The 16,102-nt window shown below is 35.7% G+C and overlaps 1 protein-coding gene across 3 annotated transcripts in view; it reads left to right on the top strand.

Annotated features, from left to right (window-relative positions):
* KCNH7 (potassium voltage-gated channel subfamily H member 7) overlaps window positions 1–9,309 on the top strand; it is a 464,718-nt gene extending 455,409 nt beyond the window's left edge. For all 3 annotated transcript variants that reach the window (XM_055088195.1, XM_055088197.1, XM_024122327.3), the window contains 2 exons: window positions 6,829–7,021; window positions 8,532–9,309. In XM_055088195.1, coding sequence (XP_054944170.1) covers window positions 6,829–7,021; window positions 8,532–8,801 — 463 coding nt within the window. In that variant the 3' untranslated portion in view covers window positions 8,802–9,309. The remainder of the gene's footprint in view (window positions 1–6,828; window positions 7,022–8,531) is intronic.
* The last annotated feature ends 6,793 nt before the right edge of the window (window positions 9,310–16,102 follow it).

Below are 16,102 nucleotides of genomic sequence, written 5' to 3'. Positions count from 1 at the left end.
TCCTCTCCATTTTCCCTCCATCTTTGATCTCTAACCTTTTAAGAGAAAGAATAAATTTTGGTTTTAAGAAGTATGGAACCCCTTAACCCAAATCTACATGGATTCCTTAAAATTAAACTGATCAATGACATTCAGGGAAAAAAAAAAAAGATGTATGAGTATGATACTACTTTAGTTGAGTTACATGTGGAAAGTGACCTCGATTCAAGGTAGTTTCCAGGACATCACTGGGCAAGGTATTCCAGTAGTCACAGACAGAAAACTGCATGGATTAAACTAAAATGTTCAAATCACAGGATTTACTAAATCAATTTAAAACACGCAGTGAGTGATGAGGAGTGCCAGATGGGGTAATCAACACATTTCTAATAAGTGCAATCCTGTTAAAAGAACCATACAACCTGTATCCTGATTTATGCAATTTTATATATATACCTCATCAGCCTTCCAGGCTGATGGTGTGGTTATGAGGACCAGAGTTTAGGTTTGCACAAAAGGTTTGCACAGATTAAAAAAATATCCCCAGTGCCAATGACACACTTGCTCTATCACAGACATGTAAGGCCAAGTACACCTGGCCACAGCTGTGGCATTTCAGTTAGGCTGCCAAACAGCCATGTGTTTTATTGGTCTTTATAGGTAAAAAACGTGAGGCGTCAGAAGGAGCTTATACTGTGTGTGTGTCACCAGTGGGTGACCAAACTTGGGGGTGGCAGTCATCTACCCAGAGGTGACAGGAGAATAATTTGTTCTTTCCATCCCTTTCCATGTATAAGCCATGCGCTGGTTTGTTACATCATATTTCTATTCTATCTTTGGGATGTCTTGCAGGTTGCTACCATGCTGTGTGTATTTAATGCATCTTATGAATTCTGCCCGTGTGTAACAAGCTACTTGCTTACTTGTTCTCTATACTTACCACATTCTATGAGTTTTGTTTCTACTACATAAGCTAGCTATCTATGCTTAATTTCTCTTCTGTGTTTTATCAGTGCTGCTTGTAGTTTTATTGCTTTTTAAAATCTTTATGCCCGAATTGAACAGTGTCAAACAATACCGTAAACATAAAAATGTATGCACACACACATACATTACCATGAAAGATGAATTAGCAATTAAAACAGACAAAAGGAATTAGAAAACCTACAAATTTGTAAATTGAAATAAATTTGTGTGCCTTAATTTCAAACAGAAGTATGACAATACTGTATGAATTAAAGATTTAATTTTGTATTTTTTGTTTTTGTGTAACTTAATCAAAGTTTAAAAGTTAAAAAACTGAGGTCTATATCCCATTCTCAAGTGCCAAATGAAAGTCTTGTAAAGTTGAAACTTATTTGAGAAAATTAAAACAAACTATCATTTACTTAGAGTCAGTAATTCCTAATTAAGGTTTAAGAACTTGACATGATCATACTTATTATTGCTCAGAGAAGCATATTTAGTTAATTAGTACATTTACTATCTCTCCCTGCTATTTATACCAAGCTACATTGATCTTTTAGCCATAACATATATCAAAATATACACTGTACACACAAAAGAATTGATAAAAGTGGGATCTCTGTACTTTAACTGCCTTGATTCCTGCCCATTCCTTTATTGTCAAGCGTATGGTATGCATTCAATTCCTGGAGTAAATGGGAAAATTACTGAATGAATGGATTAATGACAGGGACAGCAGTGATTTCTTCAGCATGATACTCACACAGCATTTGCAATTGGTTAGCCTAGATTAAAGTCATAACTCTTCTACTTAACTGCTAATGGGATGACTAGGTCAAGTCATTTAAATTTCTCCAGCCTCAGTTTCTTTCTTTGACCTATACTGACCTGCATTACTGTTGTAAAGACTAAGGTAATACACGTGGAGAGTGTATATGCTACAAAATAGAAAGTGTTGTAATTAGGTAAAATATGATTATTTTTTCTTTATTTTTTTTTGGCTGCGTCTGGTCTTCGATTCGGTGCGCGGGCTTCTCTCTAGTTGTGGCATGCGGGTTTTCTCTCTCTAGTTGTGGCATGAGGGCTCCAGGGCGTGTGGGCTCAGTAGTTGGGGCGCATGGGCTTAGTTGCCCCGCGGCATGTGGGATCTTAGTTGCCCGACCAGGGATCGAACCCATGTCCCCCGCATTGGAAGGCGGATTCTTTACCACTAGACCACCAGGGAAGCCCCGGTAAAAGGTAAAATATGATTAACAATGAACTTAACTTCTATTATTGATGTTTGTCTGAGTATGTGCTCTTGCTTTTCATATGTTTCTGTGTTTCCTGATTTGGACCTTTCTTCTGGATGAAAATTGAGATTTTAAGGTTCCCTTGTTGCCTCGTCATGGATACCAATCATTGCTGCTAGTGTAAATCAAAGATTACTGAAAATACTTGCCTTTAATGTGTCCTGGGGCTGAAAGTGTAAACTTTTAAGGGCATATACATCCAGGACCCATTTGGCTTGCAACCGTACTTTAATACTAATAACTCTTATTACTTTATTACATTAGTTTTAGAATGAATTTTTTATGATACTTTTTTCACAGCCAAACTGCAACTAAATCTTTTTTGACATGTCTTAGCATCTATATGTTTTTTAACATATTTATTTTCTTTGACTAACTTCTTCCTATTTAGCTCTGAAATTGTCACAAACATTTTATTGCCTGACTCACCTTAGCCTCTTTTGGATTTAAAATCCAAAACATTGCATTTTTACTGCACTGCCATCTCCAAGAACCTCTTACCTCCAGTTTACTCTAGAAGGCAAAAGTATAGAAAACAAGTTTGAAGAGGGCGGCTCAATTTAGACTTCAACTTTGCAGGGTAAGAATCCTGGGACTCTTTCTAGAGTTGGGTCTACTCTGTTTAGCCTCAGTATTCTGTTCAAATATAGTAGAACTGTGAATTCTATCCCATTTGTTTCGCCCAAATACAAATATTAAGTACACAGTGGAATAAAAACAAATATAAATGGTCTATCTTGAACCGTCCTGGCTGCTGCTGCTTTTCTGCTTTAATGGCCAATTAAACTATATGCAGGGTTAAAAGTTTACGTAAGAAATGTTCTTACCTATTTATATATTATGCCTACAGATATACATATATCGGGAAATCACTAATTGTTGGTCCTAAAGCAGTGCTTCTCAAACTTTAATGTGCTTTCAAATCACCTGGGGATCTTGTTAAAATGTAGGTTCTAAGTCTAGGTCTGGAATCAGCAGAGATTCCACATTCTAACAAGCTCCCAGATTTGACCATGCTTTGCATAGCGAGGCCCTAGAGGATGTAAAAGCTTTCAATGATGATTCCATCCCTTGCAGAACACTGTGCCTGGTACACTGTGGGTCTTTGAATAAGTGAATGAAAACATTCATTTTACACAGCTGTATAGCTATGCTGATGTAGGGGAAGAAAAATAAATTTTCCTCTACCTTTCTGAGTTCTTGGCTGAAACCCCTATAATGAAAGACAGATTAATAAGAAAAAAACAAACATAAATTTATTAACATGTATACCTCACGTACACATGGGAGATACTCAAGGGAAAATTAGTAACTCCCTGAGGTGCCTGAGAACTGAAGATTAAATACCATATTAATAGGGAAAGGGGCTGGGGGATGTAGGTCTCTTAGAGGAGAAGGAATGATCATTAGGAAGGTGAATGGGTCCTTAGAAGAGCAGATGGGAGGTATGATAGTTTGTGACAAAGTTTGTCTCAGTGTGATGCCTCTTCTGTGACAAAAGTCAATCTTCCCTGGTTGTTGAAACTCCCAGGGAGGGGTTTTATGACAGCTGAGTTCCTTCTGGAAGATCTGCCTTTAGGCAGATAAGGGAAGTTCAGAGAAAGCTTTTCCCCACACTTGCTGTTCTCCAAGTGCCTACAGCTCAAAAGAATCAATATGCCAGAGTGGCTTGTTTTGGAGTGGCATATGCCTTCACTGACAAAAAAAAAAAAAAGTTATAAAATTGGGTTATTCTTTTCTGTTTTAAAGACAAAGCTGGACTTTTTCAAAATTCTCTGTAGTTCTTCCAGAGTAGAGCAGATTACTTGTGTCATTAGAAGAGTCCATTCCAATGAAGCTGATAGACCCTAGCCATAAAACATGAAAATACAACCTATGCATAGTAAAGAAATTCCTCACTAAGTCTCTTCTTTGTTGAATGTTTTAGTCTGTTTGGGCTGCTGTAACAAAAATACAATAGACTGGGTGGTTTATAAACAACAGATATTTATTTCTCAGTTCTGCAGACTGGAAAGTTCAAGATCAAACTGCTGGGAGATTTAGTATCTACTGAGAGCCAGCTTCCTGGTTCATAGATGGCTGACTTCTCACTCTGTCCTCACATGGTAGAAGAAGGAAGGGAGCTCTTGGGGCTCTGGTTTATGAGGCACTAATGCCATTCATGAGGGCTCTACCCTCATGACAATTAAATCCCACAGGCCACACCTCTTAATACCATCACATGGGGGGTTAGGATTTCACCATTAGCATTTCAACATAGGCATTCAACCCATTGCATTGAACTACCCAAAATATCAGATTACTGGTTAATACAACCAAACTAAGGTTTGGTTCAAAGTCACTGCAGGAAGAGAGACCGCCACCTAGACAGAGTCTTAAGTGTTATCTCAGAAGGGGAAGTAAGAAGTAGGATATTTGTAGGACTTTGGAGCCTGGGTCTTTCAAGGTGGGAAACTGAGTGGATCTGGGCAAAGTTCATAATATGATAGTTCAGAATTGATGGACACAGTGAAGTGAAGACCTTGAAGCAAGTATGGATAAATAAAATTTGTTTGATTAAGCAAGTTTACTTGTTCAAAAGAGCAGATTGCTGTCTCCAGTGAGTTAATCTATAGAAATTTCCTGAAGGAGTATAGTTATTTATTCCCTTAGACTTATTTTTCCCAGGCAGAGTTTTCCTGGAACAACTAAGTCATGTTGACAGAGGTGGTCTGCTGTCTTAGCTAAGTCATGTTGGCACAGTCTTGTTCTCACCCGGCACCAGCTGTTCCACCTGCACGTGATGGTCTTGTGTTCGGGAATCCCACTCATGGTAGCATGTTGCTATTACACCCTTCCAACAGGTTTTTCCCTCATCGACACTATTCAAATAGATAGAATCTATGAGACAGAGATCCTGTTTCTTGGAGACCCCTGCTGTTTGACAAAGGTTTTGTGAGGACTCAAAATCGTTATCATAATTTTTGACTCTCTATTGGGTCTTGAATCCCATTCGTTGATGCAGTATTTATTATTCCACTCCCCATCCCCAAAGCCTTTTACATGTAATGTGTAAGCCACTCCCTAAATATTAAATGCTGTTAATGATGGGATACGTTCATACAGAAATATTTACAATGGATGTAGAATTTTCCTTGGGGACTCAGAGGAGAGAGAAATTAATTCTGAATAAGGGAAGATTTGGGGGTGCAGATAAAAATTTGCGCTGTACCTTGAAGTGTGAAAGAAAAAATTGATGCATAATAAAATAACGAGTCTCCCCCGTTTAGTTGGCACCATAAAAATATTAGATCGGAACAATGGGTAACAAATAGATAAACTAGTTGACAATTCAAATTTTCTTTTTCAGTGTGTGGTTTTGACATTTGCCAGGCACAATCATGTTTAATTTATAGCTATTTGTTTAGAAGACCCTAAGCTATATGGCTATATATACCAAATATAGAAAACCTGCACAAATAATGTGTTATCATGATTCTCTGAAGGAAGATTTGTAGTGTCAATGTTAAAAACTAAAAGGAAAAAAATGATTTTTTCTCATGTTGTCCAGGTTTATTCTCTTCTCTCTCAAATCAAAAGCTAAGTTCTCTCCACTTTGGATTTCACAAATACAGCATGTATGTAACTGAGCAAAATTAGTCTATGATTTTAAATTTTTGGTAAGATTTACCTTTTCCTTGCATTTTTCACTGAAACAAAATAGTAAGCACAAATAAGTAAAGAGTTAAAAGAAAAGTTTTCTAAAGAGGCATATGGTCCAAATTTTCTGTTCTTATATCCACAAAATCCTTTTTTAATACTTTTAACACATGCAAAGGAGGGGAATCAGATCCATTGTATTTTGCTATCTTTCCCTTGAATTTTAATTTAAAATGAGAATGAAATTAACAGGCCAGTAGGCTACTTGTGAGCTTTAGGGGAAAAAAATGATCAGACTGGTATTTTGCAAGCCAGATGGGTTACAGAAGCAAGTGAACTTTTATGTTTGGTCTGTTTCTTAATTACCAAAGGCTCCAAACTGTAGATGGGAAAGGAATTTAGCATTTGACGGTACTTAACATTAAGGAAAGAATACAATGAATGATATACAATATTTGATGTTTATAGGAGAGAGGTAAAGTAAAATATAGATAATATAAATTTGAAACACATAAGAAATTATCCAGTTGTTGCAGCTATAAGAGAAATGTGCTATGAAATCTTTTTAAACAGTAAATAAAATGTTCACAAGAAACTGACCAAAACCTGATAAAAAGCACAGAGAATGACTGATTAAAAATGGATTCTGAATGCGTTTTACATTTTGAAATCAATAAAGCTTAATTGTAAAAAAAATACAATGTACACTGTGAAAATGTAGCCTCTTCATTCAGCTGTTTTTTTGTTAAGATCAACGAACAGGAAAGCAACGATCTTTATCAGAGCCATTAGTGAGATATAGAAAGTGAGCATCTCCGTGCTCCCTCTCCTGTCCTTCTTGTTTAAAGCAGGGCCGTAATTCTGTTCTTTGGTGGTGCTGCAATTTTCTCAAATGCTTTGCTATCCTGGACAATCTTAGGACTGTCTTCCCCCATTTCTGTCTGTCCTGCAGACTTGAATCCCAAATGACTGCAGACGTCCACACCATCTTACAGCTGCTGCAGAAACAAACCACTGTGGTCCCCCCAGCCTACAGTATGGTAACTACAGGAGCCGAGTATCAGAGACCCGTCATCCGCCTGATGAGAACCAGTCATCCGGTAGCATCCATCAAGACGGATCGAAGTTTCAGTCCTTCCTCACGAGTGAGTATAGATAGCGTATAACCAAGAGTGTCTCTCAAAGTGTGTTTCCAGGGACCACCTGAATCAGAATCACCTGGGCTGCAGTGGAAAATACAGATTCTCATCCCCATCTCTGTTTTTCCTCAATTAGAACATCTGGGAATGAGCCCTGTAATCTCCATTTTAAACAAGCTCCCCAACCCCGACCTTCGCCCCCGATTCTTTTGCTCATTTAAACTTTGGGAACAATGGACCTAGAAGAATGATCTTAAAACACTAGTATTTTTTTTTTTTTAAAGAAAAAGCTTTTTTTCAAATATCAATCTACTTAAGTTTATAAATGGTAGAGCTTTGAAAGCTAAGGATTAGCCCTGGGTCCAAAAAATGCTTCAAATAAAGGTTTGTAATTTGCTCTAGTGACAAGAGGCACCCTTGAGCAGGGTCTCAGGAAGGAAGGGGCAGAGAAATAGCAGCAGTAACAAGCAATAGCAAGACCTGAGATCCAAGTGTAATCAGACTAGTAACCACATCTGTGCCCCACCCATCACCAGTGAGCTCTAAACTTTTCTCACCTTGGTGATGGTAAGAGGAATGTTAGTGTCTTTATCTTTCCTCTGAAGTCCTGTGAGGAACCCTTTGAATTATGTTAATATGAAAAGTCCAACTCCTTTGGAATTCTATTTTGGGAATCATTCTTAATTACTTAAACACTGTGGCCAAACTGGACCTAAGAACAATGATTTAAATAAGAATTTACAGAACTATCTTGTAAAAACTTTTTTAGAAGTTTGGGAATTGAGTGCAAAATGCTCTGGGGAATGAAACTATATTAATAGCATGAGGTAATGTGACTGAAGGAAAATAATGCAATTTTTCTAAAATATGAAAGTAGAGATTAATTTATCTCGAGTTTTGAATGGCTGGGAAACATGCAAAACCATGTACTTTGTTTTTTGCTTTCAGTGGATTGAGATAATATTTTCTGCCAAGGGGTGGGTGATTTTCCTTCCTTTCTTTTTTTCTTTCTCCTTGTTCTCCAAATGTACTCACCAAATGACCCTTTTTTTTTTTTTAACATCTTTATTGGAGTATAATTGCTTTACAATGGTGTGTTAGTTTCTGCTTTATAACAAAGTGAAGCAGTTATACATCTACATATATTCCCATATCTCTTCCCTCTTGCGTCTCCCTCCCTCCCACCCACCTTTTTGATCCCAGTTTTGTTGGGAATTTTAAATTAAAACTCATCTGGAAAACTCAATGTGAAATATTGTGTTTAAAATAATAATAATAATCTGATATGGCTTCGGAGTAAAATTAAAGATCTTGGAATGGTTATATAGGATTATCTAAACTGATACCTGACCTTCAGTATCTTGACCCACCTTTGAGAGGGAAAGATTGGTTAATACCACTAATCAAATACAGATTTATGGAAAAAGAAAACAGGTTTAGATTTCATGAGTGTAATTTTAGAAATATGTCCAAATGAATTATAAAAACATGTTTTCTTCTCTTTTCTTTCTATCAGTGTCCTGAATTTCTAGACCTTGAAAAATCTAAACTTAAATCCAAAGAATCCCTCTCAAGTGGGGTGCATCTGAACACAGCTTCGGAAGACAACTTGACTTCACTTTTAAAACAAGACAGTGATCTATCTTTAGAGCTTCACCCCCCGAGGCAAAGAAAACCTTGCCTTCATCCAATTAGGCATCCTTCTTTGACAGATTCATCCCTAAGCACTGTAGGAATCTTGGGTCTTCATAGGCATGTTTCTGATCCTGGTCTTCCGGGGAAATAATCATTTTGTACTATTTATTCCACATACAATGTAAGTGCTTTTAATGGCTGATTTCCTCTTTTTGTATTTAAATCCTCTCTACTTGACTCAGGGGCTCACAAGTTACCATTATATGCAAAAGTACTGTATATTTTCCTAAATTGAAGCTTGTAAGGTAAAACTGAGCAGTTAGGATGTAAATATATATATGAACTCTTGTTCCAAATGTTAAAACTGCCAGCATCTCAAGGCACCTTATTTTTTATTTTTATTTTTTAAATCATGTGCATGTTAGGAAACTCCAATTTCTCTTGCATGGAGACTCCTATTTACTGCTTTTACTAAACCCATACTTTGTTATGAAAATGCCTTCCAAGCAAATAAGACAGCAAGGGATAAAATTGTTCATGGATGCAACTCAGATGATCCTCAACTCATGGAAGTTCAAGGGGGAGATAGGGAACCTTGTCACTTTTGAGGACACATACCCTTCTGGATTAAGATGTTTATAGTGAATTACATTCATTCCCGCACGCTAAAAAAAAAAAAAAAAAAAATACAGTTTTAGAGTTACAAATCTCTGACAGTAGAGGAAACCATCTCCAAATACATGAATATAGGCCAGCTTTAATGAGGACAAAAAGGCCTTTCTATTTAAAATTCTGTCTCTAACTGCATTCACAAAATCCCTAAAATATTTTTCACTGGGCACATTTCCTTGAATGCTCAGAAACAAGTTTCTCTAATTTTTCTTTTTCTTTGGTGGCGGGGGCGGGGTGGGAGGGATTCTTCTTCAGAACTGCTAAAGTGCTACAGACGCAAACTGATATCCAAACTGATTTCTTCTGACTCATATTTTAGGGCAATCCTGAATTTGATCAAAAGTGTTTTTATTGACGCACATTGTTTTCTTTCCAAAAAACGTACAATTTTAGTGGATTTGTGTGGCAAAACTAGCTTCCATGAAGTATATGCCATGCTATGGCTTTCTAATCCCGGCTGTAAAAGAACAACGTGCATTTACCTACGTATAAAGAAAATGCACAAACCAGCAGAAAAATTTTAATTTTATTTGGTTATTCAAATACATTTGCTAATCAAAGATTAAATGAAAATCTATCCTGTATGGGTTGGGCTGAATATATATTGACTCCAGAATATCAGAATATACCATGGAATATATTTTAATATATTCGACTGTTAGATTATTTTGGGGGAGTGGTGGTATATGCCTCTCATAAAATCAGGGTACAGAAAAATTGCAAGTTAATTTAAGATTCTGATTAGTCAAATTCTAGTTGAGAAATTTTATTTTTCAATTCATTTGAATACAATTTTTAACTTATTATGGACTGGCCCATTGTATCCTCTCCTGAACAAAATTGTGAAAATCCTTGAAAGTTTCTTTATCCTTTACTAATTTTTACACTCATATATATTTTTAGAGACATTATATCTGTGTACATTATTAAATGGATTAATATCTATCCCTCCAGGAAGAAATATATAGACTTACTTTTACCTTTGACACTAGAATATTAGTTTCAGATACAAGCAATTTATTTAAATTTACAAACACTTTGCACTACTTAAAATATGATTAAAGCGACCTTAAATTGCTCCATATATGTTTTTTAATGGTTTCATAAATTGCTAATCTGTGGGGGGATGCAATCTGTAGGCACAGGCATGTTCTTATTCCTGCTAAATTTGTGCAGACAAAAACATAAACAAGTACACATGACAGAATGACCAGTCAATTCAATAGAAGTATAATAATTCTAACCAGCTTTCCAAACCATTTGGTGTTATGCAGATAGAAATTTAGGGACTAACCGATGCTTTCTTTTCCTCATTCAACAAACTTTTATGGGTACCTAGCAGGGAAGAGAGAAATGGCTGCCTCTGATTCAGAGGACAACTTGGGGATTTTACTTCCATATTTAGGCAGATTTTTGCAGCTGCAACGTTTCATAAGGATTGTCAGTCCAAGCTCCAGAGAAATTCAGAATGAATTCACCAGAGAATGTTCATTTGCAGAGGGAGAGGATTTGGCAGGTGAGGAATTTAGATCTGATTGTTTGATTAGTGGACAACGCTTCAGCTGCAACATTTGGTATGACATGCATAAAATTCAGCCTTCCACAACATAGTCTCTATACTTCTTTATAAAAACTAAGCACGAAGAAATAGGAAGATGGGGAGGGGTGTGCAAGCATCCAGATTGTTTAAATTCTAGTATAACATAAACCTTTTTTCTTCTTAATTCCTCAACATAAAAGAATTGCTTGATAAAATCTCAGAGAGTTGGACAGGATTAGGAAGGCCCATTCCTACAGGATATTAGCTTTAAAAGAGCCCAAGCAGTATAAAGATGTGGTGAGTCAGGCATAAAATCAGAAGACTTAGTAGTTACAATGACTTAAACCAAAGGAATTATCTTAATTTACAAGATTCATACTCTTGTCCTAGCCGAATATCTATCTAATGCCTAAAGTCACCGTCACTTTCCCCATGGGCCGTAGCAAAAACAGTCTGAGCCCTCCATCTTGGGACCCTGCTGAGAGCCAGGTTTAACTGCTGTAGGTTTAACAGCAGTATAGCAACTGCTCTCCTTCTAGGTAATTAAAAGCACTAACATAATGCTTTTTGCCTTCCACCTAAAAATAATATTAATATTTATATTAATATATTTATATTTAAAATAATATATAATATTAATATTTAGGTCTCCAGGCCTAAATAAAATGACATCTAATATCTAAAGTTTATTGGGGTTAGATGTTTTCTGATGGTATTATTTGCTGGGCAGAGATCTGAGAGACTTATCAGTTTACCCTATAGAGGAGTCCCATACTCTTAATTAGTTGAGAAAACCAGTAATGAAAAACGCTGAAGCAATGTCCTTGTAGTGTTTTTAAATAATCACTCATTCAACAAACATGGGAAGGTAGGGGCACATCTGGGACAGTACAGTTTCTTAAGTCCATTATAATGGGTTGGTCATCAAAGTTGAACTTTCTGACTCTTCTAGTCAGAAGATAAGGAAACCGAGTCAGGCCATAGTAGAATTTGGTGTCAGGTTTAATGTGTGTATGAGGGTTTAATGTATGTTGCTCACAAGCTCCTTTTGGAGGTTGATCTTTAGCAATGGCTCTCAAATGCCTAAAAGAACAAAGTCCTAATACAAATGTTATTTTAAAATCCCGTCATATATTATCTAAGGATAAAATTGATCACCTGATCTGCCTATCTAAAATAAGAATTATTAACAATAGTATCTTTCCTCTGAATGCCTTTCATGGTTAAAAAAAGGAATCTGGTAGAACTAGTTACTAAAAGTGAATTGGAGTTTTTCAAATGGGTTATCCATGGTTAAAACCAAAAGTAGATCAATTATTTAAGTGGATTTCTAATTGTAAATTAAAATGTTTATAAATTACAAAAAAAAATTTTAATGTTATTCGATTTCTAATCACATTTTTTGCAGTAAAACAAATGTATCTATCATGTGAGTTCAAAGAAGCACCTGAAAGACAGGATGATGATATCCTTAAGGGCAGCCCTCGAATTAGCTGCACTAGCTCCAACCACCTGGGAACTTGTTAGAAACATATTTTGGGGCGTCACCCATACCTATTAAATCAGAAGCTTTGGGGGTGGGGCCAGTAATCACATTATAACAAGCCCTTCTCCATACGATTCTGATGCACGTGAACACTTTGAGAATCACCCATGCAGGGTTCTGTGGTCAGACCAACTTGGGTCTCAGCATGAGTTCTTTCATTAATAGCTGTGTGACCCTGAGCAAGTTAACTAACCTCCCTGAGTCTTTTTCCAGAGATAATGGTACCTGCCCTGAAGACACCTGAGGAGGAAATGAGATAACATATAGGAAAGTGCCTGGCACATAGTAGGTGCTCAAAAATGCTAGATTCTTTGGCTCTCATCCAGGAACATAACATTATGTTCAATCAGGAAAACAAACAATTTCCCACAATTTAGCTTTTGCACAATGTGCAATGTCTCCAACTAAACAGCTGTTACCGAGACTAAAGTTTTCGATTCAGAAAAACTCAAGTGTAGCTATTGGTGTCTCCTAATTGTATTTTGCACTATTAAGTTTATAGCTTTAAAGTAATACTATCCACAATAATAATTGTGAGGCTATGAATCTCATCGTTAACAAACGTATCTACTCTGAAGTGATGTTAAATGCCAAGTGTGCAAAGATGATCTGTTGAATTCAGTACGACTAGAATGTATTCCGTGAAGACTGGCTCACTAAGGAAGCCTCTTTACATCCATGATAGTTCCCAAATGGATATTTAAAAATAATTTTCAAAGTACAATTTTGGAAGAAAATATAGTGTTTTTTCAGAAAATAGAATTTCACAGTAATGGCTCTTTCCAGGCATCTAGGCCCACTCCCTCATGGCACAGACATTACATTACATAGACATAGCCTGCCTAAGCTCTAGTGTGCAATGGTAGCAACGGCAAGAGACTCAGTGTGGTAAGCCTGAATTCAGATGCTACCTCCTCTACTCACTGTCAAGACAGACCCTCAGTGAGCCCCAGTATCCAGAACTATAAAAATGAGACAAAATCTTAAATATCTTGAAGGGGTGTTAAGTCTCTGAAATATATTTGTGGAAGTGCTTTGTAAACCACAAGGCACTGTAAAACTAGAAGATCATCGTGTGACTTATGCATCATCACAGAGGTGGTGGTCTTGCGGTACCAGTGCAGCAGCACTACTTATGTCTTCTAAAAACCTTTCAGTGCTCTTTCCCCTGCCCGACACTGCCTGCATTTAACCTCTGTGACAAAAATCTATAAGGTGTTTCTCACACAACTCTCAAAGATGCATCTGATCAGAGTAGGAGAATGCCAGCATTAGGGAAGCTTCCTCTGCCATAGCACCCCAATATTTGTCAAATATTACCTTTGTCCAAGATCCATAAAATTACGTTTACATTGCAATTGTTTTCTAGGTTTGCAATAGCTTCCCCTTCTCCCTCTCACTTAGTGTTTTCATTTAAAGGTGTTTTTCTTGTGGTTCTCGTTAACTTACTATGCAGTGATGTCAACCTTTTAAAAACTAAATGGATTGTGTTTTTAAATGCTTTATAAAGCATTAGGTATTGTGATTGATCAGTGCCCAAGCTTAGAATAATTCATTACATGCTCTTGTGGTACAAATACACTTTAAGAATATGCAATACCCAAAGAAAATTCACAGGAAGACATGAATTATTAATAATTATTAATAATTGACAGCATGAAAATGAATTATTACAAGGCTTATATAAACTATTAAAGGGGGGCTGAGAGAGATGACTAAAATTTATTTAAAACTGACACATTATTACTATGAATAGAATAACACATCTCGAGAAATGCAATAAGAACACAGAACCATAAGATTGACCAATTTCATTGTTCTTCCAATCATAATCCAACTTTTAAGTGAGAATACCAAGAATTACTACAGAAATGCTCCCAATAAAATATTTTTGTTTTGAGAAGTGGCAATATTAACATGGTTATTCTTGAAAAGCTAGTAGCAAAACCCAGATGAATTACTGAATTGCAGTCATGACATCTGTGACTTACATTAGTTCATTTATATTTTAAGAGAGACACAAAATAATTTAGCACAGCTGTGGTTTTAAAGCACTATATGTTTTACCTATGTTCTTTTTACTTCCACTGTCTGTATATTCATGGTGTTTTTAAGTTGAAAATAATCAAATCACAACTGTTAACATTTAAACTGTATTTTTTAATACTGACAATATAGTTTGAGTATTTAAATTCCACACAATTCCATCATTCTTATGTTATTTAGGTGTAAAATTCAAAGATCAGTAATCTTATAATTAACTCCTCCACGGAGTCTCATCAAAATGGCCCTATAATTACAATAGCACTGAAATAATATGGTACTCTTTTTCCAAATATTAAGGAAATAGGATAAAAATATTGGGGAATCCCTAGTTTTTAATCTCCTAGGCACCTGCCAATTTTAATTAAAGGCATATTACCTATTTTTAGCCGAAATTTGTGTTCTATAATTTTGTTAGGAATATGTATACCAGAACGTTTGCCAGTTAAAAAATAATACATTTCAAACAGTAATGTGTGTAATTACTTGAAAATGTCAGTCATCTGATATAAAGAAGCTCGCTCACATTGGTTAAGTAGTAGTACTTTGGAATGCTTTAAACATAATGAAACAATCTACCAAAACACGTATATTTCCTAGTCTTTATGCACATAACATAGCATGAAACCATGATGCTTTTGAAATACTCTCTGCAGAAATATTTATTTTTTAGCAAATATTTTCTTCAAAGATTGGTATGTGATATTGACAGTGTAATCTACTTGAACAACTAGTTTTGCAATAACCTTCCAAAAATAACTGTAAATAAGAAAACTGTAAATTTCATGTAAAAATGGTTGCAAATTTTTGGTAGCTAAAAGTGTACAAGTTGTATTGAAAAATATAGTATATATACATAATTTAAGAACGAAGCATATAATTTCTGATCTATTTATACATGAAAATTCAAGAATTTGTAAAAGAAATTATTTTGGGGAAAAAGAAAGTAAATCTCATTAGCTACTTAGGATACTTTTATTAGAGAAACCAACTCTTTCCAACATTTTGCTAGGTACAGTGATAGATACAGGCATGGTGGTGCTGATGTATTTCACAAAATCACATAATTGTAACAGTGCTACAGTCTTACTGAGTTCCACTGAGGCGCTAGTAAGCTGGACTGAGTGGTAAAAAGCATTAAATCTCAAATTAAAGAAACATAAAAACACTGCACTTTTTGCCTCTCAAGAACACAACAGTAACTTACTAAAACATTTATTGTTTGATTATTTAAAATTTCTGATGGCTAATCAGGCTTTAACTTACATGTGAGACAAATTTTTTCATAATGTATGCTTGATACATACTTTTCATCTAGAATGAAAATATTGGGATATTATTTTCATTTGCCTAAGTTTCATACATTCTTAATTCTTCCTCTGGAATCATTTATCTATTATTTTTTAAAACATCAAACTATCTTCAAAGAAAACTTTTAAATAAAATTGGTTAATCGTAATATGGCATGTTCTAAGCTAAGGGCTGTTTAGTCTGTTCAAGGTTGAGAATACCTACCATGCACTTTTAACGTTTAAAACACCAAGAGAACATTCCCTACTTGATAAATAAAAAATGAAATCAGAGTAGCAGAAAGCACTGCATTGATATTTACAAGTGAAGCTGATTAGAAAATAAGAATCAAAGTATGAAA

This window comes from Physeter macrocephalus, chromosome 2, assembly GCF_002837175.3.
Source record: "Physeter macrocephalus isolate SW-GA chromosome 2, ASM283717v5, whole genome shotgun sequence".
Lineage (NCBI taxonomy): Eukaryota > Metazoa > Chordata > Mammalia > Artiodactyla > Physeteridae > Physeter > Physeter macrocephalus.
Note: the sequence above shows the minus strand (reverse complement) of the source record. Positions and strands in the feature narration are given on the sequence as shown.